Source organism: Pteropus medius, unplaced genomic scaffold, assembly GCF_902729225.1.
Source record: "Pteropus medius unplaced genomic scaffold, Ma_sr-lr_union100, whole genome shotgun sequence".
NCBI classification, from domain to species: Eukaryota; Metazoa; Chordata; class Mammalia; order Chiroptera; family Pteropodidae; genus Pteropus; species Pteropus medius.
The window spans coordinates 25,675,414-25,702,389 of NW_024344240.1; the positions used below are offsets into that span (position 1 = coordinate 25,675,414).

Genomic DNA, 26,976 nt, shown 5'->3' on the forward strand with positions numbered 1-26,976 from the left:
ATTGATTTTCTGTTGTTTGTCCTCCTCCCTGACCTCCAGGTCTCAGTGGGTGATGAGTCTCCCATTACACCCTTCCCCCACCAATACTGCCTTAAGCAAATCTTTTCCTAGCCTGAATTTTTGTCCCAGTCATACTAGCAGCTTAGTCAACAGCCACCTGCTGCCACCTGGGGTGGAAGGGCTGGCCTGGGTCTCTTTGGGGTTCCATTCAAACCCAACCTGTTTGAGGGTGAAAGGCCTGCTGTGGGTGTGAAGAGAGAGGCCACTGACCAAACAAGAACTGTAAATCAAACCTTCTTGCCTATCAGCCGTAATCCAGCCTATATCTTGGCATCCAGAAAAGGCAAACATTTCTTACTGAAAGCAGGTAAGTGTGTCTGTTGGTATCAAGCTTACAGTTGGTAGGAGAAGACCTTCTAGCAGATAGTTGGGGAGAGGTCAGAGAAACCAATGGGAAAGAGCCTCCTCTCTCCTTTGCTACACCAAGTGGGAGGAGGGGTAAGCAAGAGGAAGCAGCCGCTGCCTAACGATGGGTACCTTTGCAGCGCCTAAGTCAGGAAGCAGGTTATTTCCTTGGCACTGCTGCTATAAAGGGCTCGTCCCAGGAGTGCTCTCCTTGCCCTGCTAGTTGCTGGGGGGGGCGGGATGAGGCTATGGTCCTCTTCCCGGAGCGGCTCCTCATCACGTGAAGAAATAATGGCAGCTGAAGAGTGGAAGACTGTCATGATAAGACTGACTGCAAAGTTGAAGGCACCGGCCACCCTCATGGTTCATCCATTCATTCAAGCATCTGTATGGAATGCCTCTGCACCAGGCTCCAGGATACAGCACTGAGACTCTCCTCTCAAGTGATTTATCATTTTGATGGAGATGCAGGCCAATAAACAAACTTGTAATACAAATGTGGTAAGTGCTAAATCTAGGTGTTAAATGGAATCACAGGAGAGGCTCCTAGCCAGGATTTGAGGGACTTGGGAAGGGCTTATGGAAGCTAGATCCCAAAGAACAATTTGTAATTCATCGGGTAGAAATGAGGAGTATTCTAGGCAAGGGGACAGTATGTACAGGTCTCAGATGCAAGAGACTGTGCCATATTCCTGGAAATGAAAGTTCAGAGTGGCTGGTAAGGAGAAGGGTAGAGTGATTTGGGAGATGCAGCCAGTAGGAAAGGGGCCAGGTCAGGGAGAGGAGTTGGGAAACTATCCTAAAAGTGGGGGAAAGTTGCAAAGCTCTTTAGGCAGGAAAGTGCTTAAATGGCAGGCTGGAAACGTGCCCTTTTACTCACTTGGCCTTGTTATAGAGAACAGATTTGAGGAGAGCCAGGCTAAAAGCAGGGAGCAGAGTTAGGAGGCTGGCAGGTGCCCTGGGCAGTGGATGAGGCCCCTGTGACAGCAGTGGCTAGTGGCCATGAGAGACTTAGGAGAGAGTTTTTCCACCCAAGATGAAGGCCCTGTTTTTTTCTCCCAGTCCATTATGGACCAATGGTTTTGTAAAATACTATTAAAGTGGATTACTAGGAAAACATTTTTTAAAAATATAAGTCCACATTTTCATTAATAGAGTCTAAAACATAATGTTACTCCAGTTGCCATAAAATTTTCTGAACACTTATTCTCAATTTCTGAAATCGTCACAGACTGGCACTGAGCCATACACCCCTGAGCAGCACCAACGTTAAGAAGAGAGAGCTGCCAGAACATGACTGATTAATTGGGTTCAGAACAGGGAAAGGGCGAGTTAAGGATGGTGCACAGATTTGGCCTGGATGCCGTTTAAGAGCTAGGGAGCCAGGAGATGCAGCAGATCTGGAGGAGTGGGTGCAAGTAGCAATAGGAGAAATGTTGGACATGTTGCGTGTGGCTGGGCCACTAAGGTGGGAATGAGCAGAAGACAGTTAAGATGATGGTGTGGGGCTCAGGGCAGAGAGTCTGAGCTGGACAGACCTGAGAATCATGACCGAGCAGACAATAACCAAAGCCCAGAAGAAGGCGGGCTTGTTCCAGATTGGTGTGTGGAGGGGAGGGAGTCAAGGCCCATCAGCAGGATTCTGTGGGCACCAGTGACCAAGGGCCCCAGTCACAGGAGGCAGAGGAGCCACTGGAGAGAACTCGAGGAGTCACAGAATTCAAGGGAATAGAATGTTTTAATACGGAGAGAATGAAAAGTGGTGTAATCTGAGCAGCTCACAAAACCCTGGCCTGCTCTGGTCCCTGTAGAGGATCACTAAGAATCATTTCTCTAAATTTGTTTCTGCACAGCTTGTTCAAAATATGGTCCTGAGAAACAACGCATTAAGAATTACTTTACAGTTTTTTGTGCTTTCTGGGTTTTCTAAGTTTTTTCTATTACTCTAAGTACTTTAAGAAATAGAACAAATTTAAATCTATCTGTTAACTAGCTATCTCCTAGGGAAGCAGACAGGGTGAGTCACAGAGTAGTGTTGGTATTAGGGGAGTGGGCCCATCTGGGTCCAGGAACCTGAGCAGCCCCTGGAATGCTGCCCTCAGTGTGAGGAGACTGAGGGTAAGATAGCTGGGCCCCGACACACAGGCTTCCTCCCAGCCCCACCAGGACCTGTCTGCTTCTAACTGTCTAGGACTGTTCTTAGCCAGCTCCTTGTTTGCGAAATAGAGCCTCAGTAGTGGGGGGAGGGGCAAGCAACCCTTTGTGTACACACACACACGCGCACACACACCCACCCACCAGCAGCAGCAGCACTCTCGGAAACTGGGCACCTGTGGATTGAGGGACCAGCCCCAGACCACACACTAGCAGAATGGTGTCCACAGTTGACATATTCTGCCTGCCAAGCCAGGTATGACTTCCGGAAGTGCCCGGGAATGTTCCCTCCCTCCTTGCAGGCAGCTTCCTCCCCTTAACTTGCCTTTCTCATTCCTCAGCCCCTCAGGTTTCAGACCTCCAACAGTTCCCCAATTCTTCCTTCTCCTTCAGCCCTGCTCAGTTACCAAGTCCAGGCCCTTTATTTTTAAAAAAGTTCTCTCCCAGCCAAGCCTTTTACTCTGCACTCTCTCTCCTAACCTAATCCTTTCTTCTCCCCTTCATTGCTTTACGATAATGGCCCCCTAACTGGCCTCTCACCCGAAATTTCCTTTTCTCAACCTATTCTTCCAGAATTATTGTCTTCATACCACATTCAACGTGGTAGTTTTCCCCTTAAAAGGATTCAGTGTTTTGTTACTGTCTACAAGACAAAATTTGTAAAAAGTTACTTAATTTGGGTGCTGGGAGACACGTACCATACCTGACAATCCCAAGGTCCACACTGGCCTTCTCCAGGCCTCTGCAGCTTCTTTTCCTCAGTTCTCCTACTGAGTAAACAAGGGGGCATACTGTGCCCCCCGAACCTTTGTTTGGCCCCACCTGTGCTCACACAGTGCTCACATCCAGGCTGCACACTCCTTTCTCTTATAAACTTTCCCTTTTTTTATTTTTTATGTTTTTTATTACCTTTTTTTTTTTTTTTAGGCGAGGCAACCCTTGGTTGACCTCACAGGTTGCAAGGACCTTGTCAGCAGCTTACAATCCGTTATTTTTTTATTTTGTACACCTACAGCACCTGGTCTTCCTAGGTGATCTCCTATCCAAGTACTAACTACGGCTGACCCTGCTTAGCTTCCCAGATTAGGCAGGATCAGGCTTGTTCAGAGTAGCATGGCCATAGACTCCCTTATTTCTTAAGGTCACTTCTAGCTCCTTCTGCAAACCAGCCTATACTGATCTCTCACATTTATGAACCCTCATTGTCTAAGCAGCTCAATTACTATTAAATGAAATGTGAAGTTTTTTTTTAATTTTTTGTATAAAACTTAAGGACTCTGGTTACCAAAACTAACTTACTTAAGACAGTAAGTCAGTTTATTAGAATAGTGGAATATCCCTTTAGTACCTTTGGTACTGTAATCAGGGTTTTAAATACCACCAGAACTCTCACTTGTCCATCTTTATCTTTGTGGTTCTGCTTTCTTCATCGCTCTAAAAATCATCTCTCTGTTTCCCAGATCACATGACAGTAAACAGGACTGCTTATTGGGGCCCACATTTTATATATTATAGAAAAAAAAAAACTCAAAAGAAGCTACACAATTTTTCACTTTTAAAATTCCTGTGATGGAGATTGCATAACCTACCTTAAGTCAGGCACCCATACTCAGACAATCAACATTACCCAGGGAACAGCGTCACCTTTTAGGAATATGGCAGTTCCCACTGCAACCAGATGCAATGTTGAAAGGGAAAGAGGGAATCCTGGAAATGGGGTAATGAAGAGATACAACAGTTGTCCACTCCATTCCACTTTTTCATGCCTGAGGACGTGCAAACACTATTTCCAAATTTCTGCCTCCTAATATGGTTCAGTTACCACCCGTAAAAATGTAAATGCACTTGTCTGTCTTCCCAGTGTGAGGCAACTAAATGTCATGACCAGATACTGTATCCAGAAGCAATGACACAGACTCTCTGTTATCCTTGTCAAGATTGTTTTTTCACATATATCCAGTCCTTCTCCCCTTTGGTCCCAAAGAGTTCCAGATGTAGCTCCTTGTAATTCTGCTTCCCAGAACTTAGTTTTACTACCCCAGTACTCACAAAATACTTTTTCCCAAATTCCATTTAGAAAAGAAAGTAGGGAAAATATTATCTCTTGGCCAATAGTCTAGAGCATGAAGCATACCCTAAGTGATAAGACTAGATAATTTAATGAGTGTCCTTTGTTTACTAAATTTGGGGCAGTGTAGTGAGCTCCTTGGTCAGGCAATATGGTCTGCTTGCTGGAAGAATTTCCCTTGTTTTCAGAGAACAGTGTAAAGGAATACCCGGTGGGAGAGCAGGCTGTCACTTTAGAAGCCTATTCCTGTCAGTGTTGGAACCAAAGAATTTAAATTCATGAAGGCAAGGAGCTTGTTTTTGTTTTCAGCTATCTCCCTGCCACCTAGAACTGCAACTGGCACACAGTAGGCACTCAAAAAATATTTGTAGAATGACTAACACTTGGTTCAGTGGCCTGCCTTAGGGACTGAGCAAATATAGGCCCTGTTGCCAAGTTTTGGATTTTCGTGGTGATACGACTCCTTTAAAACCTTGGCTGGCTGACTGTCAGTTTCCTCTTTGTTGACTCTGTACTAATACATTTACCTATTCCAGAAACCTTGTCAAGTCATAGTCTTTGAATACTAAATCTGTTAAAGAGAACTGCCAAGCCTGGGACTACTTAACAGCGGCTTGGCACGGTCTCGGGGTGGTGAGGCCGAGGCTCTGAGATGTACGCACACACCCCACCAGCAAATGCACATCTGTCTAGTGGAGGTGCTAGGGAGTGGCCTTGGGATCGAGATATTCCTAATTTCTCTGGCTTCCCTTAAATACCCCTATTCCAATAGCCAGTGAACCACAATTTATAAAATAGGAATTCAGTTGTAGAAAAAGCAGGGAATATGGCTGTAAGATTCTCAATTATTTGAATCTATGGACAGAACGGGTTTCCTACATGTCCTGTTGTTTCCTATCAACTTTTAAGGCAGTTATCTGGAATTACAGTGTGTCTTTCTTTCATAACAACTTATTAAATGTCTCAAAGAATAGCCAACGCACTTAAATTTCTTGACATTTTGCCACTAAACTCCACCTTTTGGAGGCGAATGGTTGGTGTCTCAAGAGATGACAGATGATATTGCACAAGACCTGCCAGCTTCCCCACCCAGTCTAGGGGTTCATCCAGCCTTTGCCCTACTTTCTCTCAGCCAGTCGTATATTTTGGGGTCTGCAATTTGCAAATTCTCACTCTGTTTGCTAATTTTCTGATAGTTAAGACTCTTCTGGTTGGGAGTATCAGAAACCAAGTCTAGCAAGTTAATCAATAACAACCTAATTTATTGACAGGACAGAATCCAAGGACAGGAATGTGACTGGTATTCAGTGAAGCAGGAATTTAAACATTAGGAATATTTCCTCTTTTATTTCTCCTACAGATATGCTTGCTTCACTTTTCTTTCTCTTCAGACCAGCTTCCTGTTTTTCCAACAGATCCAAGTTTTACATATTCTAGGGCCAAACACCATGTTACAAGCCCATTTTTCAAGTTCTCACCAAAAACTTTGGTGTTCTCTTAACTACTCCTCTCTCTCACAGCTGGACCATCAGGAAATCCTGTTTGTCTTCCCTTCAACTTATATCCATTATTAAACCACTTCTCACCACCAACCCCTACCATACCCACGACAGGCAACCATCATCTCTTGCCTAGATCACTACAATAATTTAACTGGTCTTTCTGCCTTTTTTAAAAAAATTTTTTTATTGTCTGTTACTCCTTTATTAGTCAAAAACGTCTCTGATGTTTTTGCTCAGGGGATTTCTAACTTCCCAATATCCTACAAACAGAATTTTTGTTTTGAGTGCAGAGATCCCTTCTATATGATTTTCATACTATAATAGCTTTAGTTAGGTAGCTTTAAATCAAAGAGTTCTTAATAATTTAAAAATTTACAGATGAATTCAAACTTTCTCAAATTTTTCTCATTAAAAACTATGTAAATTTTACAGGATTTTTTTTTTTTTAATGGTGACATTGGTTAACGAAATCCAGTAAGTTTCAGCCAAACATTTTAACTGTAAGGCATATATATATTTACATTGCGTGTTCACCTCCCATAGTTATGGTCTTTCTGCTTTTACCTTTGACCTTCTGCTGTCTGCTATTAACACAGCAGCCAAATGGTCCTGTCAAGAGCATGTCACTTCTATGCTGAAAACTACCCCAATATGTCTCTTTTTATTCAGGATAAGAGGCAAAGGCCTTATGAGCCATACCTGGTCAGGCCTCCACCCCATTATCTCTATGACTTTGTCTTCACTGCTCATCCCATGTTCACTCTTCACTGGTCACCTTGCTGTTCCTCTAGTTTCCTAGTCTTGCTGCTCTCAGCTCCTCTGCTCTGCTTTGAATGCTTTTCCCCTAGACACCTGCATGGCTCACTCCCTTACTTCTTTTGGATCCTCAAGTCACCTCGATGGATCCTTTCTTGGTGAAGTCACCATCACCTCCACCCCCACTGACACTTCCTATCTTCTTTCCCTTCTGAATGTTTTTCTCTGGAGTATTTATCAGTATCTGGTATCCTTAGGATTTACTTATTTCATTTATTGTCCCCGAGAACTACAATGTTCATCTTTTGTGCACTGATATATCCCTAGACCTGCAATAGTCATTGCCTGGTACTCAAGAAATTTTTTCTGAGTGAATCAATATATACCAGGAAAAGTCTGATCTCTCTTTTCTTCCCCAAAACAAAATACCTGGAGACAGCAAAGAATTGCTGGCAGCCCCAGGGAACGACAAGGAGCATGGAAAAAGAGGGAACACTAGAGCGACTTGAAGGGAGTCTGTAGAGAAGAGACACCCCCCCCCACCCCACCCCAGAGCTCACTCCAGCCTCCACTGGAGCATCAGAACTTTTCTTGCCCCTGCCTCTCTGGGGTTAAACTGGGAACCCTCCTCAGAAGCTGTAACAACTATTGTTATCGTAGCTTTGACTTTCTGACACTATCCCTGGTGCTTTCCGTATGCATCAGTTATGAATAAATCCAGAGACTTAATGCAGCCCAGTCTTTCTACAGGATCACAGGAAGTTTAAGAAAACACATTTTAAAAGCCAAAAGAGTAGCTTCAGAACATCTCAAGTGTTTTACTGTTAGTTCTTGGACATCGTGAGGGATTCCGAGTCCACGGCAGCTCCTTAAAATCCCTTTTTGGGGATCCCATCCGCTTCCCTCATGTCTGCTCCCAGGCCTCTCTCCAAAATGCCTCAGAACGCCTTAGCCCAGGCCTTAGTTTGGCCCATTTTCCTTCTCGCTTATCCTCTTCCTTCTAATCTCAATTCCGAAAGTCCCAAAGGTCTAGGGAGGGAAGATCACAGATCAAGTTGGCAGTGTTAATACATGAATAATGTTCTGTCCCATCACAGACATGGTTCTCACACCATGAAGTGAGGGTCGTTCTGACTGCTTTATAGAGGAGGAAACCGTAGCCCAAGGAGTTTGTGACTTGCTGTGAAGGTGGCTCGGGCCACTCTCCACCGACACCTGCACTTTATCCATTCGGCAGTTGCTGGCTAGAGCCAAAGATACGAACACCACTTCTGCTTCAGCCGGTCTTCTGAGCAGCAAACAAACAGCCTTGTGTCCTGGGACCCACCAGAGTCCTCGGCCCCCTGCAGAATGTCTAAACAGGATTTGAGGTAAACTCTGGCTGAGACAGCCCTCATCTCTGGGCCAGGTCTAGGGGAAGAGTTGCTGTGTAATGACACATCCTCAGCTGCTCTTCCAGGTTCCTGAAGTATAAGCTGAGTCCTGGAGAATAGCGAGAGAGACCCGTTTTCCTGTACACAAAAAATATGTATATTTTTTATACACACATATGTGTATTTATAATTTATAATTGGACTGCATCTCCTCAGATTGTAAAATTTAAGTTTATTATCTACTCTTACCGCTTCCAGCTAATCTACCTCCAAATATTTTGCTCACAGTCTGCCTCTGGCTAGAAAAATAAGAAAATTTTACCAGGTTCCAACGAGTCTGAAGAAGCTTTATTTTCTATTTCCAGACTTTAAAAACTTCTCCTGGATGAGGGGGCCCACATATAAAGTGAGACTACTTTTGGCCAGAATCAGATAATCTCAATAGTTTAACCCTGGTTATCTTGTGCTGATTAAAACCCTCATTGTCAGAAAAGTATGTTCTCTTATTATTAATAATAGCTGTCATTTACCAAATGCATTAACTTAATTTTACAGAGAGGAAAACAAAGGATCAGAGAAGTGAGGTAACTTGCTTAACTAACAGCATAGCCAGGATTCTGACTGACCTTAAGTCCGAAATAAAATTTCAGCGTGTTTGAAAATTTATCCACATGAGTCTCCAAGAGTGGGGACAAGACAGAAAACAGGTCTTCAGTGGAAGCTCTGAAGGGAATGCTCTAAAGCCCAGCTAAGAGCATTCTGCACCCCGGTGGGGCCCCAGAGGACATAACTGGCACTCTGGCCTCCTTCTCAGAAACACTTTCAGCATCCTAGCTTTCATGAGCGTTTCCTGCTAGGGTTAGGGCAAAAAGCTTCAGCTCTGGTGAGGGCAGTGCCCCTGAAGGAAGTTGCCGGGCCCTCATGGCTCCTGGCCCCTAACCTGTCTCTGGCGTTGGACCTGGGGAGGGAGGCACACCGGGTCAGCCAGAGGGGCTGCTGGGGTTGGTAGGAGGCTAAAGAGAGGAGTCTCTGGACACCTGTGGGGCTGAAGTCCTCAGAGCTGCCATTCCTACCCTTGCTCTACTCCATTCCTGCCCTCCTGCCCTTTTCTCTACATTTCCCTATCCAGTCCTCACTGTGTGCAGCTCTCTGCAGCCAGCCTCCCTCCTTCATTCTGTGCCTTCCTCCTTCCCATGGTCTAGTGTCACAGCAAAACTCATCAATGGAGGTGTGGCAGGGCTCGTGGGGGTGACCTGTGTGTTCCCCATCGACTTGGCCAAGACTCGACTTCAGAACCAGCATGGAAAAGATATCTACAAGGGAATGTAGGTATTGGCGAGGGGAGTGAGTAGGGAGACGGGGCTCCCAGAGGAGGGACATGGGGCCTCATTCCTTCCAATTTCTTAAGGGAGTGTGTAGATTAGGGTGTGGGGGAAAGGGGCTGTGGAGCGGCCTCCTGTTCACCACTGATTTCCTTTTCTGGCTTTCGCTTTTAGGATAGATTGCCTGATGAAGACGGTGAAGGTGGAGGGCTTTCTGGGCATGTACCGAGGTGGGCTTTCCAGGTGTCCCGGGGGTGGCCTGGCTTGGGACAAGTGAGGACAGAGGATGTGGTGTGGCACAAGGGTGTCGAACTGTGGAAGTTTATAGGACACTGAAGATTGGTGTTCTTTCTGCCCAGGGAACTCCTGGGAGGGGCCTGTGCTACCGCATTGCTTTTCACAGTCCTCTAGTTCTTTGATAGATACGTAGTTATGGTGAGGTTAGGGGTGGGGCATTGATGAACACACTGAGGAGCTCAAGAGTCCTGGGCTCCATCCTGGCATCACCAGTACCTCACTATGCAATATTGGAAGCCTCTCCTCCTGTCTCAGGACTGTCAGGGGACCCAGCCACCAATAACAGAAGAGGGAGAAGCTGACAGGGACAGAGAATGCAAAGTGTTTTGAGCTCCTGGAAGGGGATTACTTGGTGGCTCTTCCCTGACACAGCTCTTGCTATCCCCGTCTCCAGCAGTGTCCCCATCCAGGGTGGTACGACCATGATTATGCCTTGGGAAACTGATACAAAGCTGAGTTTGAGAAGAAGATGGTATGCTAGTATCCTAGAAATAAAGTAAAAACAGAGCTGCCAGAGGGCCTGAGCTAGCACAGTACAGGGTAACTGAAACCAATCCCTGTCCCCCAGGGTCTTATTATTGGGGTTTAATTTGGGGAACTGTTCATTTATCATCCGAGATGGATAGCGCTAGCAAGGACGAAAATAACTTCCTAATAACTGCACTACTGAGCCCACAAAGGCAACACATACATAAAAAGGAAAATGTGGTGGGAGGAGAGTTGAAGTAGGGAGATAAAAGAAAATTTGTTTCAATAAAATAGGCAGAAAAACTCTCCTTGACCCCCCAACCCCAAGACTCCATTTACTCCAAGAAACTTACCTGCCTGGGCTGAGAGTAGGTTGTCTATGTGAGTAGTAGACTCAGGGCATTGTTACATCTGAGATGGCCTTTAACTTATCTTCATTGTTTACTTCCAGGGGCTGCAGTGAACCTCGCTTTGGTCACTCCAGAAAAGGCCATCAAGCTGGCAGCCAATGACTTCTTCCGGCAGCTGCTCATGGAAGATGGGTATGGCCAGGTGCTGGGTGGGGTACGGAAATCTTTTACTATATATCTACTTTTTTTTGGAAGGTGACAGGGAGAGGACTGTAACTCTGCCTCAGTTTACCTGTCCGCATGTATATGAATATGTGCACACAAATGGCTGAGGGTTAGTATGTGTTTTGGCAGACAAAAAGTGAAGGGAGAAAATGAGCTGGTGTAATTTGGAAGTTCTAGACAGACAGACAGACTGACAGAATATATATACATACATATATATTCATCAACTAGCTGATGAATTTTTTTCAGTTTTGAGATATAATTGACATACAACATTGTATAAGTTTAAGGTACACAGCATGACTTGACACACATATATTGTGAAATGATTACAATGTTAACAACCATCCTCTCAGAGTTACAAAAAATTTCTTTTCCTTGTGATGAGAACTTTAGTGACTTTCAAATATACAGTACAGTATTAACTGTAGTCACCATGCTGCACATCACATCCCCAGGACTTATTATCGTGTAACTGGAAGTTTGTACCTTTGATCACCTTTACACAACTCCTTTCCCCCTACCCTATAACCACAAACTTGATCTTTTTTATTTTGTTTTCAAGTCTTTGCTATTGTAAATAATGCTACAATGAACATAGAGGGGCAGATATCTGTTCAATATAGTGATTTCATTTCCTTCGGATAAATACTCAGAAGTGAAATTGCTGGATCATAGGATAGTTGTAGTTTTAATTTTTTGAAGGACCCTCCATACTATATTCCCACCAATAGTGCATGAGGATTCCCTTCTCTCCATACCCTTGCCAGCATTTACTTTCTAGTTCTCTCTGTGCATCCCACTTCCTTAATGATATTACTTAAGGGATCAGGAACAAATTCCTGCAATGAGTGGTTTCAGTGTACTAGTTTCAACTTCTATGCATGTGCTACCTTCCTGGCAGCCCGTTTTAAATTTACTGTCACATCTTGGAGAGCCTGAGGGCAAGGTAATTATTTACTGAGCTGGGTGAGTAGCAGACAATGGGAATGAGGCTAAATACCATGCCTGGAAAGTCCCAACTACTAAGGAAGAGTAGATGGGACAAGGTGGGACAACAGGGCTGGCCTGTGACTGAAGGATCATCCTGACTCCTGTTCCCACAGGAAGCAGCAGAATCTGAAGATGGAGATGATAGCTGGATGTGGAGCTGGAATGTGCCAGGTGGTAGTTACCTGTCCCATGGAAATGCTCAAGATTCAGCTGCAGGATGCTGGGCGTTTGGGTGAGGCCTATCCCAACTTCACATGGAATCAATAAAGGACTGTGATCAAAATAGATTTCCCCAAATCTATACTCATTTGCCAGACTGTGTGACCCCATCAACTTTCAAGACCAGCCAGCACATGTCTTTATTTTATGATTATCATTCTAGATTCCAACACTTCCAGCTCTAGAACAAATAGCAGAAATGAGAATCTTGATCCAGGAGGGACAGAGAATACTCACCCTTACACCTCTATCATATTGTCTTGACGTTTAGGCTTGATTTCTTAAAGATCTTAAGAAATGTCAATCACCTGCTCATGAACACTTCAGTCTATAGAAGCTTTATTCTGCTATATTATTCTGCAGAAGCTGGGCTTTAGTGGAAAGGCATAAAAATGGAGAAGAGAACCATTCTTACTTCTCTGGTTTTCTCTGGAAGAGAAGTTTGGCACTTTGCTTATTCCTGACCCTCTCAAAAATACAGAGTGGTGTAGGTTCCAAAGCATATGCTAAGAGTGAAGGCTGTCTAGTAGAAGGAGGCCAGCCCTGGGGGGGTGGGACAGAAGGCTTCTCCTCGGGGCTAACTCACAATATCTGAATTTAATAAGCCAATGTGTGGTGTGCCTAATATAGCACACCATTTGGTGAGGTCCTCAGTAAATGTGGGTGCCCTCACCCCTCCTCAGACCAAGTACGCGTAAGATTTCTCAGTTGGATCAGATTAGCCTGAAGCAAATAAAACTGCAGAAAGAATGACGTTCAGGCACTGGAAAGTCTGCACTGTTTTGATCTGCAAAGAGTAAAAAGCTCTGTAACATTTTGTTTTTCAACCTGGGTGAGTTTTACTATTCGTAAAACATTTAAAAAGTGAAAGTTAGGATATGGGTGAATTATGTGCATCTAAAGAAGACACGGGGAGAGTAACATTCATTGATTAAAGCTAATCGCTTGAAGCCCACAAAGCCTAGATTACTACCGTAAGAAAAGCTTCTTAGTATGAAATGCTGCCCTGCTAGATAACAAACGAAATTGGAACATGAAATAGCTTCCTTTCAGCAGGAACTTATAATCTAGGCAAAGCTTCTCAAACACTTCTCAAATCAATTTTCTCAATTAAGAAAATTGATTTTCACACAATTTCAGTGCATTGAATTTTGTGGTCATTAACAGGACTCATCCACATTTGACATGCTTGTATTTAATATGCTCAGGGGAAAAAAATCTATTCTATTTATTAATGAGCTCATATTATGAGCTCTGAATTATTCAACTAAAATGGGCTGACATCTCAAGAATCAAATTCCGTAAAACAGTGAAGGGTAAAAAGTGCATGTTCACCTAATCTTGGAATACTAGAGAAAGGAGGCTCCATAGGTCTGAAGCAGATAGTTCTTAACAAAAATAATTTGCTGCTTTACACATCAGAGACAAGATATATGGGATTCCTATGTCCCAAAGTGCTAATAGGATGGAACTATGAAATAGGTTCAGAGACGGTTCATAAATGGAAGACACATCAGTTTTCACAAGATGATAAGGAACTGGGGAGTAGGGTCACTACTATAGCTTCCTATGAGAAAGAGAGCCAGGCAGGGAATGGCTGTGCCCTGGGGAACCATCCTATGCAGTGGGGACAGCTCGTTAGACAATATAGATCTTATAAAGGTTTTCTTGGAGTCAAAAATAAATGTTCTAAAATTAGGACAATCCTCAGAATTCTAGTAGGAGTGTCCACCTTGTCTGAGTTATCCCAGAGATAGGAACTGGGAATCATACTCTTGCGAGTGTTTTTGCAGTGTCTAGTGAGGCCTGGGTTGTGATGGGGTCTGTTCTTTCCCTTTCAGCAGTCCATCAGGGTTCGGCCTCAATACCTTCCTCCTCCAGGTCCTACGCTATTGGCTCGGCTTGCGAGGCTTCCACACACAAGCGCCCATCTGCCACCCTCATTGCCTGGGAGCTGCTTCACACTCAGGGCCTGCCTGGTCTCTATAAGGGCCTTGGTGCCACTCTCCTCAGGTGAGGCTTCCTGAACTTGGGACACAGAAGGGCACCAATGAAAAGGGAGTGGGAACAGAGGGCCAGAGAGACTGCTTTCTCAACTTGCCTGTTCTTCCTAGAATACTCAAACTGTTTCTGATTTTTCTCAGAATTGGGCAGGGTACCTGGAAGATTAGTTTTAGGCCTTCTTCAGTGGCCAAGCTCATGAGTATTGGGCGTTCTATGGCCCAAACGCAGGTAAAATGCCCTGTGTACAAAGGACTGTGGATCATCTGTAAGTAAATGAGTGGATATACTCCCCATTTTACTTTGCTACTTGGCCAAAATGCTTAAAGTAGAAGTGTCTAAGGCCCTGGACAATTTTCTACCACTTGGGCAATAGATGAATGAACTTCGCCTTCCTGTCCATCTCACCCTCTCAACACTTAGCTTATAGCTAGCTCTTCACCAGCCACTTACTCTACTTATTAACTCTTCCCTTAGCCTGCCTACCCACTTTTATAGAACACGTCAACAGTCTTTGAATTTGCATCTGGCTCATTAAGCTGCAGGTGCTGGGAGGACAGAATGAGCTGGAAGGGTAGGAGAAAGCAAATTGATCTTACTGCTTATGCCGTCTGTCACCCTGCATTATCATGGGGCGCTAAGGCAGGAATATAGAATTTTAGGCTTGTCTCTGATGCATCTGGTGGGCCCTCTAGTTCATGGGCTGACTGTATGACCTTGGGTAGAAGCCCCAGAGTAGCACGTAGCTCGGTGTTTCTTCTTCTTCTGCAGAGATATTCCCTTCTCCATCATCTACTTCCCACTGTTTGCCAACCTTAACAGCCTTGGGTTCAACGAGCTTACTGGGAAGGCTTCCTTTGCTCATTCCTTTTTGTCAGGCTGTGCTGCAGGTTCCATAGCTGCTGTCACAGTAACACCCCTGGATGGTAAGTGCATTGGAGATGTACGGGTTTCAAGTGTTGACTTGCTTTACAAATTAGGCACCTGTATAGTCGTTATAGGATGAATAGTAATTTTGCACTTTTAGGATAGAGGAAACAGCCCCAACTTGAGAACTCAGAAACCCATCAAAGATCCTCCCACGTAAAGTGGAGCCGGAGACCTTCATTCTATTTTTTTCACCCTATTTCTTATCACTGACAAATCCTCAACTTCTAGGTGCTGATTTCATTAGTTTTACCCCCTAGTCAAGTTGTGAGCATCAGTTATAAATGAGTGCTGGTATTTTAAAACTCAGTGCTAAAGGCAGGAGCTAAATAGCATAAGATAATGCTTCCCCTACCTTTAGGGTTACAGCCAGCTCCTCTAGCACAGCTAGACCTCTCCATAGCATGCGTGACCTGGGGAATCATGTGGTTTCTAATTCCTTCATCTTATTTAAATGAGGCCTAAAGAGGGGAAGATCTTCAATTACAAATCCCACAATGAAAAAGCTGGCCTCAGGATTCAGTTTTTTGTATACTGGTTGGTTCTAAAAGGAAACAGGACCATTTCATGTTGAGGAAGAACACCAAAAGCAAATGTTCCCTACTTATTTTAACTTTTGCTTGATTTAGTTTTGAAAACTCGAATCCAAACCCTCAAGAAAGGCCTGGGTGAGGACAGCTACAGTGGGATCACTGACTGTGCCAGGTGAGAGCCCTTTACAGAGGTGCGCCTAGGACAGTTCCCCTTGCTTTGCTGTCCACCTACACCCGTCTAGAAAACAAGGTTATCACTGGACTACGCTGGGCTCTGGATTGCTTTGAAATCTTTTCTTTTCCCTCACCTGTCAACAGAATCAGGTTGTACTGGGAGCTTTTTTCTTCTTTGAATCCCTATGGGATCTTTCTCCCAGAGTCTAGCAAACTGAGCCAATTATCCACACCCAGAACCCAACTGCTTAATAACCAAACACATATGTACAATGGAGGTATAGCTCCCAGACACCCAGGGTCCTGCTATTGCTGTGGGAAGTGACACATGCTCTCAAAGAAGACAGACAATGTTGGAGAGCACATCACTGAGTACCACTTGCAGTGGGGCTTCTGTACAATCACAAGCTTCTTCTTTCTCCCAGGAAACTCTGGATCCAGGAGGGACCATCTGCCTTTGTGAGGGGAGCAGGCTGTCGAGCCCTCGTCATAGCCCCGCTCTTTGGGATTGCCCAAGGTGTCTACTTCATTGGTATTGGAGAACGTATCTTAAAGTGTTTTGAGTAGATATAGCTGGAGCTCAAGTCCCTTCACTGGCTGCCATCTGCTAGCCCAATCTACTTAGACTAGAGGGGGAAAGCAAGCTGACCTATCATGTTATATTTTGTCCTCTAACTTGTAGCGCTACCTCAGTCTCAGAAGAAACAAACTTTTTCTAATAAGCAAGCTGACTACAGTCCTGTCCTCCCTTCAGCAGCCCCTAATCACCAACTTTTCTACAAAAACAATAAATGCTTTGGCTGTATTAATTGTAGGGCCTTAACAGACAGCAAAGATGGAAGAGTTGTTTCTACATTTTACATTTCACTCAAACTCAGCATACGTGAGTCAGTCGGAGGATTGTTTTGTTAATTCTTTGTATTAAATAACTTAGTTGGTCCTGGCACTCGTTTTGGAAAAAAGGAGGATCAAGGGACCGTGAAAGCCCTAAAAGTAAGCACCTAATTTGAAATCAAGCAAATCCTTTCAAATTGTAGATGGCTGAGGGGTAAGGCCAACTCAAACTGAGCAGCCTGGGCAAAGTCAGGGCAGCCACCCTGCCTTATATCCTCCGTCTGGAACACGGGCTCTTAGAGACCAATGTCTATGGAACACTGAAATAAAGTCGACTAGTCAAAATCTCATCTAGTAATTAGTGAGAAAAGCAGACAGGCTGCAATGAATAATCTGTCATCTACTTTTCTGTCCATTTCAGAACCAAAGGACATGAAAATGTGCACTGCTACACGTTTCTATCACTCACTCTTCAAATTATTACTCAAAAGGGTAGAGAACAGCCACAAGGTGGCTACTTTATGAGTTACACTGGGTTTTAAGTCTTGCTTCTACCTATCACTTCATAATTGCATCATCTTGAGGGACTGAGTATGCTGTGACAGTTCCCATGTACCTCAATCCTTCCCCCATAAGACTGCTATGTACAGAGAAGAGAAATGGTATCAGACATGTGGGGTCAAGTCCTAAGAAAAAATACCTTTCCAGGAGTTGGTATTTCCATTAGTCCTTACCTAACATAAAACTTACGTTAATGAAAAAATAGCCTTACTAGCCTCCTTCTTAATTAAGAGGACTGCATTTGAGTACTGGCTCTAGAGATGGACCGGAGTTAAAATACCAGTTCTTCCACTTATTACCTGCAAGACCTTGGGCAGCTATTAGAAGTTATCTGAGGAAAAAAAGAATGAGGAGTGGGAGGAAGAAAAGGACATTTGTGAAAGGGTTTAGGCCTAACACAAAGTAACCCCTCCTCCTTCATCAAGAAACAAAACAAAACAAAAAAAACCCTAGTTTTTTTTCTGACTCTGCCAAAGCTAGTAAAACTATTTCCTCAATAAAGCTGTCAAAACTTCTAGAGGACAGGTAATATTGAATACTTGTGTGTGGCATGTGTGGAAGACCGTAACTGGCTGGAGGAACACTTCTGGGTGAGGGTCTGGTAAAAATAAGCAGGAAGTGCCAGAGGACACAGGGAGGGTTAATGGTTTCAAGTACTGACAACTGTCAACCAGCAAATGCTACAGGGATTTGGAAAATGACATTTCTTCTAGATACTTTAGTAAGCATTTATCCTCTCAAACCATAAGCTTACAGTGCCTTGCATAATAAATTATAATGGATTTCACGTAAACCTTGTTTTAATAAATAGAGCATCATGGCTTAAATTTTAAACCACATTTACAGATAAGGAACACCTCTAGGCCCAGACAGGAAACACTGAAGCTACTACAGCTAGAAAGAATGCATGCCCCACATGCATTTTAAGCCTAAAGAGCAGAGACATAATGGCAGAGAATACCATACACATGACCCTCTAGAACAGATAACTAGAACCAGAGGGAGAGCAGAAGACCGGGTGAAGTCCATGCAACTGCCACCTGATTTCCTTATCATGCTGCAGAACCAATAGAAAACTGTGTTCCTTAAGCTAAATGCAGGTTTCCTGACTTTAAGCGAAACTTTCTCTCATTGTTAACAATTATATTAAGTGCATTAGCTACAGAAGGGCATCCACTGATAAATACAGAATATTAGAAGAGCAAAAAGGAAGCTACACAGATAATCTTGTTTCTTCAAATATCAGAAACTTCCACATCATAGCAGTACGTGAACTCCACCTCCCACAGGCTTAGTCCAAAAACTTCCTGTTGGCGTTTGCACCAAACAAGGCTCCCCGTACTTCTGGCATCATCTGTGAAGAAATAAGATCTTTAATAAATAAGCGTTGTCAACTGTTAGAACTTGGAAAGAACTGCACATCTGAACCATAGGTGGCAAGTCATTAACCCCTCTATGGCTAGGAAAGAATTCACAAAGCTAAGTGCATCAAATCTCTCCTTTACTTATCTGAAACACTATAATGGAATCCTTGGTAGGAAACTTAACCAATCACAAATTTGGGGTTAAGACTAACTGCTTAAAGAAGACAAAGAAAAAAAAACACCAAAAAAACTAAAGCCATTACTATCTAAGGCTTGTTATATTGTGATGTAGGGAGAAGAATCCATTAACTACATTTATATTACCTCATCATAATATTCTGATCACCTACATTCTTTTTTCAACAAATATTTATTAAATGCCTACTATGTATCAAGCACAAAACTTATAATGCAAGTTTGTGCTAAGGTACTCGTTATGGCAACTGAAAAATTCTTAGGGTTTAATCTCAAAACTTCTAAGGCTGCACTGTTTAACAGAGTAGCCACTAGCCACATGTGGTAACTGTGCATTTGAATTGTGGCTTGAGACTGAGGAACTTAATTTTTAATTTTACTTTACTTAATTTAAATATCCATTTGTAGCTAGTGGCTACTCTATAGGGCACAAGAGCTCGACAGTTAAATTATGAGGTGATTAATACTCAATGACGAAGTGCTTTAGCTCTAGCTCAAGACAAAGTAGCAGCAGTGAACTACCACTACTGGAAGACGTCCAGTACTTTTAAACGACAGAATTTTCCTGCCTTGTTTCCTAGAGTTTATTTGTGTAAATGTGGGAACATATGAAAAACCAGCAGCCCTATTTAAAATACTTTAAATAACTATGCTAGTTCCCATCATTCTTGCTGGAAAAAGAACTTCAGACAGCAACACATGTACTAAATGTATACAATAAAATCCTAGATAAACAAAACACTTGTTCTGACACCAAATCTTCCCTCATGTAAATGGCATTGCTTCAGTAAATGCCACTAAATACCTAACCCCCATTCCTTTAAAGAAAATGTCAAAAAATCTGGAAAGAGAGCAACAAATCCCAAATACTTGTGAATGGATGTGAGTTCTCTTTATCACTTCAAAGTAACAGACCAACTAACGAGAAGTGTTCCCACACTCACCTGCTGGGCTATGAGATCCAGCCGGCTTTCCAGGGTATTGGAAACCTTTATTTTACGATCTCCATTATAGATCTCAACTCCACCAGCTCTACAAAGAACAGAGGAAATAACAATTTTTATAGATTTGAAGAAGACAGATACACATGCTGCAATTACTTTATTCCCTGGAGGAAAGCCATTTTGGTATGTGGAGTGTCTAAGTACTACAAGGGACCAATAAACGTAAGCAATAAGCTTAAAATTAATTCAGAAAGCTTCTTAGGATTTAAGGTATGGTGATAACTGTCATTTACCAAGTGATTGCTCGCCAATTTGATTTTCTGTTATAGCACCTAATTTAATTCTAACAACCTCCCCAACAAAATGAGAAGGGTGGGGGTTTGATCCAGGTTTGCAAATCAACAGAGTCCTCATCTGAATGTTTCCTCAAGGTCCAATCCTGCTAATTACCAAGGGTATTGATAAGGCCAAGTTGTGTACCAGATAAAAGGTTCCATTGCAACCTTGTGCCAAACTCCCGCTCACAAAGTCCTGCCTCTAGCCATACCTCACTTATATCATTTCTTTCCTCGCAGTTTCTCAGCACTTAGAGGCATTAGGTAAATAGGTAAAATTCTATTATTTAGAGCCTCAGGAATGAAATTCTTTTGCTACATAATTTCATTTTATCAAATATTTCTTGAAATAAGCAGGCTATGAGACAAATGCTGGGTCAAGTTTTGCCAATTTTCTTTGGAAAATTTTAATGGACTATGACAATATTGTTTTCTTATTCATCCTTCCTCCCACCATTTCTTCATTTCACCTATCTTTGGTTTCTCTTAACAGACTTTGTCATTCATAAGGGCATAGTTGGTTCTTTGCTGAAATCCTAACCCCATGGGAGAACGCCTCCTGTATGTCAGGGACTCACATAAAACCCTGAGCTTTCCAGAACTTCTGTCTTCCCAGTAACTCTACGGGGAGTTTTGGTATTCTCACCATTTTACAGGATTAAAAAGGTTGAATAAAATTACAAATTTATTGACTAAAATAATAATACTTAAAATTCCACTTTAAATTTGTACTGGAATAAGCCCACAGTCCCTTAGCTGCAATCATGAAATTAAAAAAACTCTGAAAACAAAAAATTTAATTCACGTGACACCAAAACCTGCATTGACATCTAGTCATTTCGCAGTATGTGACTAACAAATCTATACTTATTTATTTATCCCTCATATTTCCATTCAGAAATATTAGTATATTTGATTACAGGGATGCTATTTCACACCCTGTTGGGGATATTATGTTACATGTGGTATATGTACTTTATTAACTTTTCTAAACACTGAAATTCAAAACATCTGGTCCCAAAAGTTTCAGGAACAGTGGTCTTGACTGAAGCCTATTATTTACCAGAGCATGAACCAAGTGTTTTACATCTCGTCTGCTTAATCGTCAAGATAATCATTTGAACTACTATGTATACTGAGCCCTGAGCATGTACCAGGCATTGTGTTAAGTGCTATACAGATATTATTTCATCTCAGCCTCCAAGAGTTCTGTGAGGTAGGTGTTGTTATCCCAATTTAGAAAGAGGAAATCAAGTGAGATTAAATAACTAGTCTAAGACTACCTCGCTAGTTAGTACATGGCTGAGTCAAGAATCAAACCTAAATTTAACAGTTATGCTCGAGCATTTTTCACTTACTTACAAACCTCCTCAGTTTAAAAAGCATTTCCATCTCTTTCCTTACTTTATGAAACAAAAAAGCAAAATCAAAGACTCCATTTTACAGATGATAGAAGTTAGCCTCAAAGTCCTATGGCCGGCAACAGGTCTTACAGCTTCAAGTCTGGTGCTCTTTCAACTCAGTTCCTGTGTCCCAAGGACTCTGCAATGTCAGTCAGTGGCGATCCTAGGCAGCAGCAGATAGGTGCAACAGAGAAATGACCCTGGCTCTACCCTTGTCAGGAGTTCCCGCTGCCAGTCGCAATTGCATGAAGTTTACTAGGAATGCTGAAGAAATCTGTCATTTTCTCACCGTCAACAGAAGTATCATTGATGTTTGCAATTCTATATCCAAGGAACCCAACTGTTAGTTACGTATGACTTCTCTTGTTTTTAATAGTAACTACTTAGAGATAGAGATTATATTCCTCAGCATGTGATACAGAGATGTGGACCCAGCTTTGAGTTCTGGGTACAGAATTAGTGCTCCTCCTCTGCATAAAGAACTGACCGTCAGAAGATAGAGGTTTAGAGTATATCTACCCGGCCACCAGGGAAAGACTGCAAAGGAACACTGCAAGAGGAATATACACATACTGCTATCCTTGTGACGATGAGTGCCTTGGAGAAAACAAGGCCCAGAATAAAGAACGTTCTCCCAGTGAGAGAAAGCCAGATGTTAAAAGCAGAAATACTCCTTACATTTCCTCAGGCAGGTAGGCCTCCTGATCAATTTGGACATCAACATCTTTTTTGGTGGCAATTTTGTACATAGGGATTGCTTTTTGCACTGCAGCCTGGAAAAGCAGAAAATAATGACAGGCTTTAGCAGAAACTATGAAGCAGGTATTAAAAAAAAAAATCAACAAACTATACAAGCAAGATATTCCTATTTATTTCAAGTAAGAGAATAGATGAATTGCTGGTGGGAATGTAAAATGGTGTAGCCACTGGGGAAAACTATGGCAATTCCCCCCAAAATTAAACAGAGTTGCTAAATGATCCAACAATTCTACATCTGGGTACATCCAAATAAGTAAAAGCAGATACTTGAACAGATTATTTGTACACCATGTTCAAAGCATTATTCACAACAGCCTAAGTGTCTCTTGACAGATGAATGGATAAACAAAATGTGGTATGTACATATAATGGACAGTTACTCAGCCTTAAAAAGGGAGGGAATTCTGACACATGCTACAACACAAGATGAATCTTGAGGACATTATGCTAAGTGAACTAAGTCACAAAAAATATTTATGATTTCACGTATATGAGGTACCTAGAGTAGTGAAATTCACAGAGACAGAAAGAATAGTGGTTGCCAGGGGCTATGGATGGAGGGAATGAAGAAATAGTGTTTAATGGAGAATTAGTGTTTAACAGGAATATGAAAATGTTTTGGAAACGAATGGTGGTGATGGTTTGCACAACGATGTGCATGTACTTAGAGCAAGTATACCTTTAAAATGGTTAAATTTATGTTATGTACATTTTACCAATTTTAAAAAGAAATGAGCTCATTGGGAAAAAAGATGCAAGTGAGTTTTTAACTACTATAGTGCAATTAGTGTGATAAAACATAATTAGTGATAAGTCCTACCTTTGAACAATATTATGCACACTTTAGTACAAATGTAAATAACATTTTCTTGAAGGAACTTTCATATTTTTCTCTGACAATATTACTAGTTGAAGAGATTTATATGCATATATTCAATTCTTCCCTGCTCCTCAAATCTAATTTAGCAGCACTGTGAGAGCTAGTCATGCTCTCTACTGGATGCCGACACTGTACTGTTTCAGGAAGAAATTTGCTTGACACACCTAACAATACAATCATGTCATCTTGAAAAGGCCAACTGGCAGCTTGGATTATAGCTCTGGTGAATTCTCTGTCTAGCTGTTATACAGGTTCATAAATGAGGCCGTCATCACAAACATAGATCCACGTTACTGACGGAGTTTGTAAACAAGAACCACAATTTACTAATTTGTTGTAGAAACTAAAAGGAATGAATGCCTAAGTAATCCAGCTGGCAAATTCTTTCCTAGAAGACAAGTTATTTGGGGAGACAAATTATAATAAAAATGGAAATGTATTATGTATTATAAATGTATTAATTTATGAGAAATGTGACTGCTAAGGGACTAAGCACACACATCCTTGCCTGAAAGGAAGCTACATGGAAAATGAAGAGTTACTTGATACCACAGAATCAGAGCTAGGGGAGGATATTCTATGACTCAAGGTTTACCAGCCTCAGGCTCCTTTAGTCCAGAGCACCCACCTACTACTACAACCTATATATACCTGCCATGGGGCCAGCAGGTCATCCCTCAGACCAGGGAATCTTCTCGCTTAGATAGGACATGGAGGAGCACCTCAATACTTGCCCCTGGGACTACAGCTATGTTTCACTGCTGATCAACCTCTTTTCTGATACCCACATTCTTTCTCTAGGTATAGGAATGTATTAGGTTAGAGCCAAGCCTTGCTAGTCTGACACCAGTCTGCCTCATTAAGATAGTGTTGCCTATCTTTGCTCCAATCCGGTAGGTGCTGCCTCTGTGGGTATGTGTTCAGAAGATTATGGCATTACAAAGTCTCTAGAAAGGGAGAGGGTTACTAGCTCAGCTGGCAATTTGACCTCTTTAAGAAAAGAGATTAGAGGCTGAGGTCACTTAAATGAGTATCTACAATGTGTTAAAACTCATCTAATTCCCATGGGTGAGCTGTCATCTATCAGAACATACATTTCATCTCTTAACTTTTTGATCTTAAAAAAAGAAAATATCTCTTCCTCTAAGCTCTTTTACCTTAACCAGAGGGAAATCCTGTTTCCGGCAACGAACAATCATCCGGGGCTCCAACAACTGGTACAAACCCTGTATGACATAATCAGATACGATTAGTAGGAAATGCTAACTATAAAATAAAGCAAAGCCAAAACAGAATGTTTTTATGATAGTTCCATCTAGTTTTGAAAAATATCCCTTTATAAATTCCCCCAAAAGATAGCATATACAGTGACAACATGAAATAAGATCTTGATATCACAAACAAGATAAATATACCCAGGGCTCTGGTGGTAGAAACAAAATTTATATGGGAGTCTTATCTTATATCAATTAAGTTGAAGTCAAATATTACTGTAATTAGCATGAGTAAAATAAAAATTCATAGCAAAGCAGTAAAGAGTTAAAATGTATATAGCTTTTGGTCTAAACCCTAATATCTAAAGCAGGTATTTTAGTGGTGAAATCATATTAGGGAAGCTAATTTAAAGCTTTAAAAGTTAAAACTAAAGGTTGTAAGCAAATCTGACCCCTGAGTTACAAAGGATTAACAAGACAATTTAAACACAGGGAAGCCTAGAAGTCTGAAACAATCAGAGAAACATTACTGTTCTCTCATGCAGTACACATTTCTGTTAGATGAGGAAAAGGACAAAAGGAGAAAAGCTAAAAAGAGAAAACAGGACAAACAGAGCTGGCCTCTAATTTATCTTAACTTTGAAAGAATTGTGGCTATAGACTACAGTAGACCTGGCCTATAAGGGTACCTGGAGGACCAGTCCATCCAGCAGCACTTGGTACCTGGTTGTATCTTTTACCACCTTTCCGAGTCTCTGTTTTGCTTCATTTAGTAGGTCCTACAATGAATGGAAAAGAAAAAAGTTATCTACACATCTGGGCAGTTGGCACAGAACCGAACCCATTGTGAGGCTAGTACTGGCTTATGCCCTTGCTTCACATTTTATTGCTGTGTTTTCATTAAACAGTCTCTGAGATCTATGATGAATCACATGCTTTGCTAAGTACACTGATACAAGGAAGCAGGAAGCACCATCATGGCTCCCAGGGAGGTCACACACCAGAAGAACAGCCCAGATTATCAATCAATTCAGAAACCTACACAACTAACATGGATTTACATGATAAAGATTTGAAAAGCAAGTTATTAAGAGTTATACAAGATGATTCCATTTTTAATTTAAAAAAACTATATGTCTGGATAAAGATCACAGTACCATCAATGAATTATCTACAAATACTCCTTGTTTACCTCTGGGAGGCTGGATTAACAACGATTTTAACATTCTTTATGCTAATTTGTAAGGTAAATTATGATCAATAATGTTACAAATCACTAACATCCCAGTGACAATCTTTGATTCTAAATTTAAACAACTTTCTGATTATAATCCGGATCCCCATGCAGCTTTTCCAAGGAGATATGTATAAATTATTGCAGTTGGCATGTCAGCTTACCTATCAGTATTTTATAAGTTTGCAAGGGCATTTTCTGTCCACATGAACCTAACAGCCTCTAAGGAGTCTGAAAATATTAAGATTCTAGTGCTGGAAAGCAGGAAACCAAAAGCCGACTATGATGTCAACATCAAGGTCATGTCTATGTGGGTCTTGTCTAGTTGGAAAAATCAGACATTTCTATTTCATCTCTCTTTAAACCACAAGACTAGAAATCTCTATTTCAAGATCAATGAATCAGAATTTAAATGTTTTTCATTTCCCTTAAAAAAAAAAACATAAATTGTGAGATTTAGGGAAGTGATAAAAAGCTATCATTTATCCAACACCTATTTTGTTTTAGGCATTTCCCTAGTCATTCTACCTGGGTCATCTAATGTGATTCTGAGTAAACTTCAGGTATATGTTTTTTTCCCATTTATAGGAAATGGAAGGTTCAAAGAGGCTAAAAAATTTGTCCACCAAACAGCTGATAGTAGTGAAACAGAATTTCAACCCTCAAAGGGATTCCAAAGCTCTTAAACCTGGCAAGCATCTGGACAGGCAAGGAAAAAGGATAGAGAAAAATAACTAACAGCCTGCAACTAAGACCAAATCTGGTAGAAGAAAAGCTTGACTACTTCCTTTGCATTTTCACCCTGGTTCTCTTATTTTTCACCTTCCTTCTATCTTTTGTCAATATCCTTTTCTATCCACCTGCTTGACAACTTCCCTTCCTTTCATAATTTTTTACTCTGTGGATTAAGCTGGAAATAAAATCTTTTAAAATGGCAAAACCCATTTAAAGCATATGTGTGCTTTTCATGTATGGGTAACTCTGTTTCTTCTATAATTTCAGAGTGTTTCATCACCCCTCCATGGGTTTGCCAAACTGTAAATTACTGGATGGCAATAAGTTAGACTGCAAAGGGCTAAGAAACAAGTATCTCTAGAACTAAAATTATATAAATGTTTATTTTCACAAAACTCTCATTATACATTAGAAAAATTAAGGCTCCAGCTGTATACTGATTTCAAACCGCATGCTATTGAATACTTTACATCTGTTCCAAGAGATCAAAACACCAGTAGTTCACACAGCTCAGCTTCTTTAGAGGCCATGAACACTGCCTTTGGTTTCTTATTGCACACTCATTTCTCACTTTTCAAGCCATTATAATCTGGCTTTCTGCCTTTATCAATTCACTGAAACCACTCTAGCAAAAGTCAGAAATGACACCCTGACTGCCAAATCTAAAGATCACTGTGCTCTTCCTACTTTGATTCCTTGAAGCATTAGATGTTACATTAGATTACTATTTTGTTCTTCAGGTTTTCTGTTC

At 41.7% G+C, this 26,976-nt stretch overlaps 2 protein-coding genes across 6 annotated transcripts in view; one reads left to right on the top strand and one right to left on the bottom strand.

Annotated features, from left to right (window-relative positions):
* On the top strand, positions 1–18,046 carry SLC25A18 (solute carrier family 25 member 18). Of its 5 annotated transcripts, none has more exons than XM_039869238.1 (11): positions 66–367; positions 704–906; positions 8,123–8,255; positions 9,461–9,583; positions 9,755–9,810; positions 10,797–10,887; positions 12,027–12,145; positions 13,974–14,145; positions 14,905–15,059; positions 15,690–15,765; positions 16,193–18,046. In XM_039869238.1, the coding sequence occupies exons 3-11, from the start codon at positions 8,236–8,238 to the stop codon at positions 16,332–16,334; spliced, it is 954 nt and encodes a 317-aa protein (XP_039725172.1). In that variant the 5' UTR covers positions 66–367; positions 704–906; positions 8,123–8,235; the 3' UTR covers positions 16,335–18,046. The 5 variants fall into 5 exon arrangements, with proteins under 5 accessions (XP_039725174.1, XP_039725175.1, XP_039725172.1 ...); XM_039869239.1 differs by having other exon boundaries at positions 788–906; XM_039869240.1 differs by lacking the exon at positions 704–906 and having other exon boundaries at positions 1–367; positions 13,977–14,145.
* Positions 17,945–26,976, bottom strand: part of ATP6V1E1 (ATPase H+ transporting V1 subunit E1) — a 20,970-nt gene continuing 11,938 nt past the window's right edge. The window contains exons 5-9 of the mRNA XM_039869242.1: positions 24,946–25,035; positions 24,200–24,268; positions 22,082–22,176; positions 19,666–19,753; positions 17,945–18,516 (exon numbers count right to left, since the gene is read on the bottom strand). Coding sequence (XP_039725176.1) covers positions 18,454–18,516; positions 19,666–19,753; positions 22,082–22,176; positions 24,200–24,268; positions 24,946–25,035 — 405 coding nt within the window. The 3' untranslated portion in view covers positions 17,945–18,453. The remainder of the gene's footprint in view (positions 18,517–19,665; positions 19,754–22,081; positions 22,177–24,199; positions 24,269–24,945; positions 25,036–26,976) is intronic.

Bases quoted from the DNA above. Each gene is read 5' to 3' on its own strand.
- SLC25A18 (XM_039869238.1), top strand. From the start codon at position 8,236: ATGTCTAAACAGGATTTGAG. The intron at 10,888-12,026 runs GTATGGCCAGGT...CTGTTCCCACAG, and splicing joins CAGCTGCTCATGGAAGATGG to GAAGCAGCAGAATCTGAAGA. The intron at 14,146-14,904 runs GTGAGGCTTCCT...CTTCTTCTGCAG, and splicing joins CTTGGTGCCACTCTCCTCAG to AGATATTCCCTTCTCCATCA.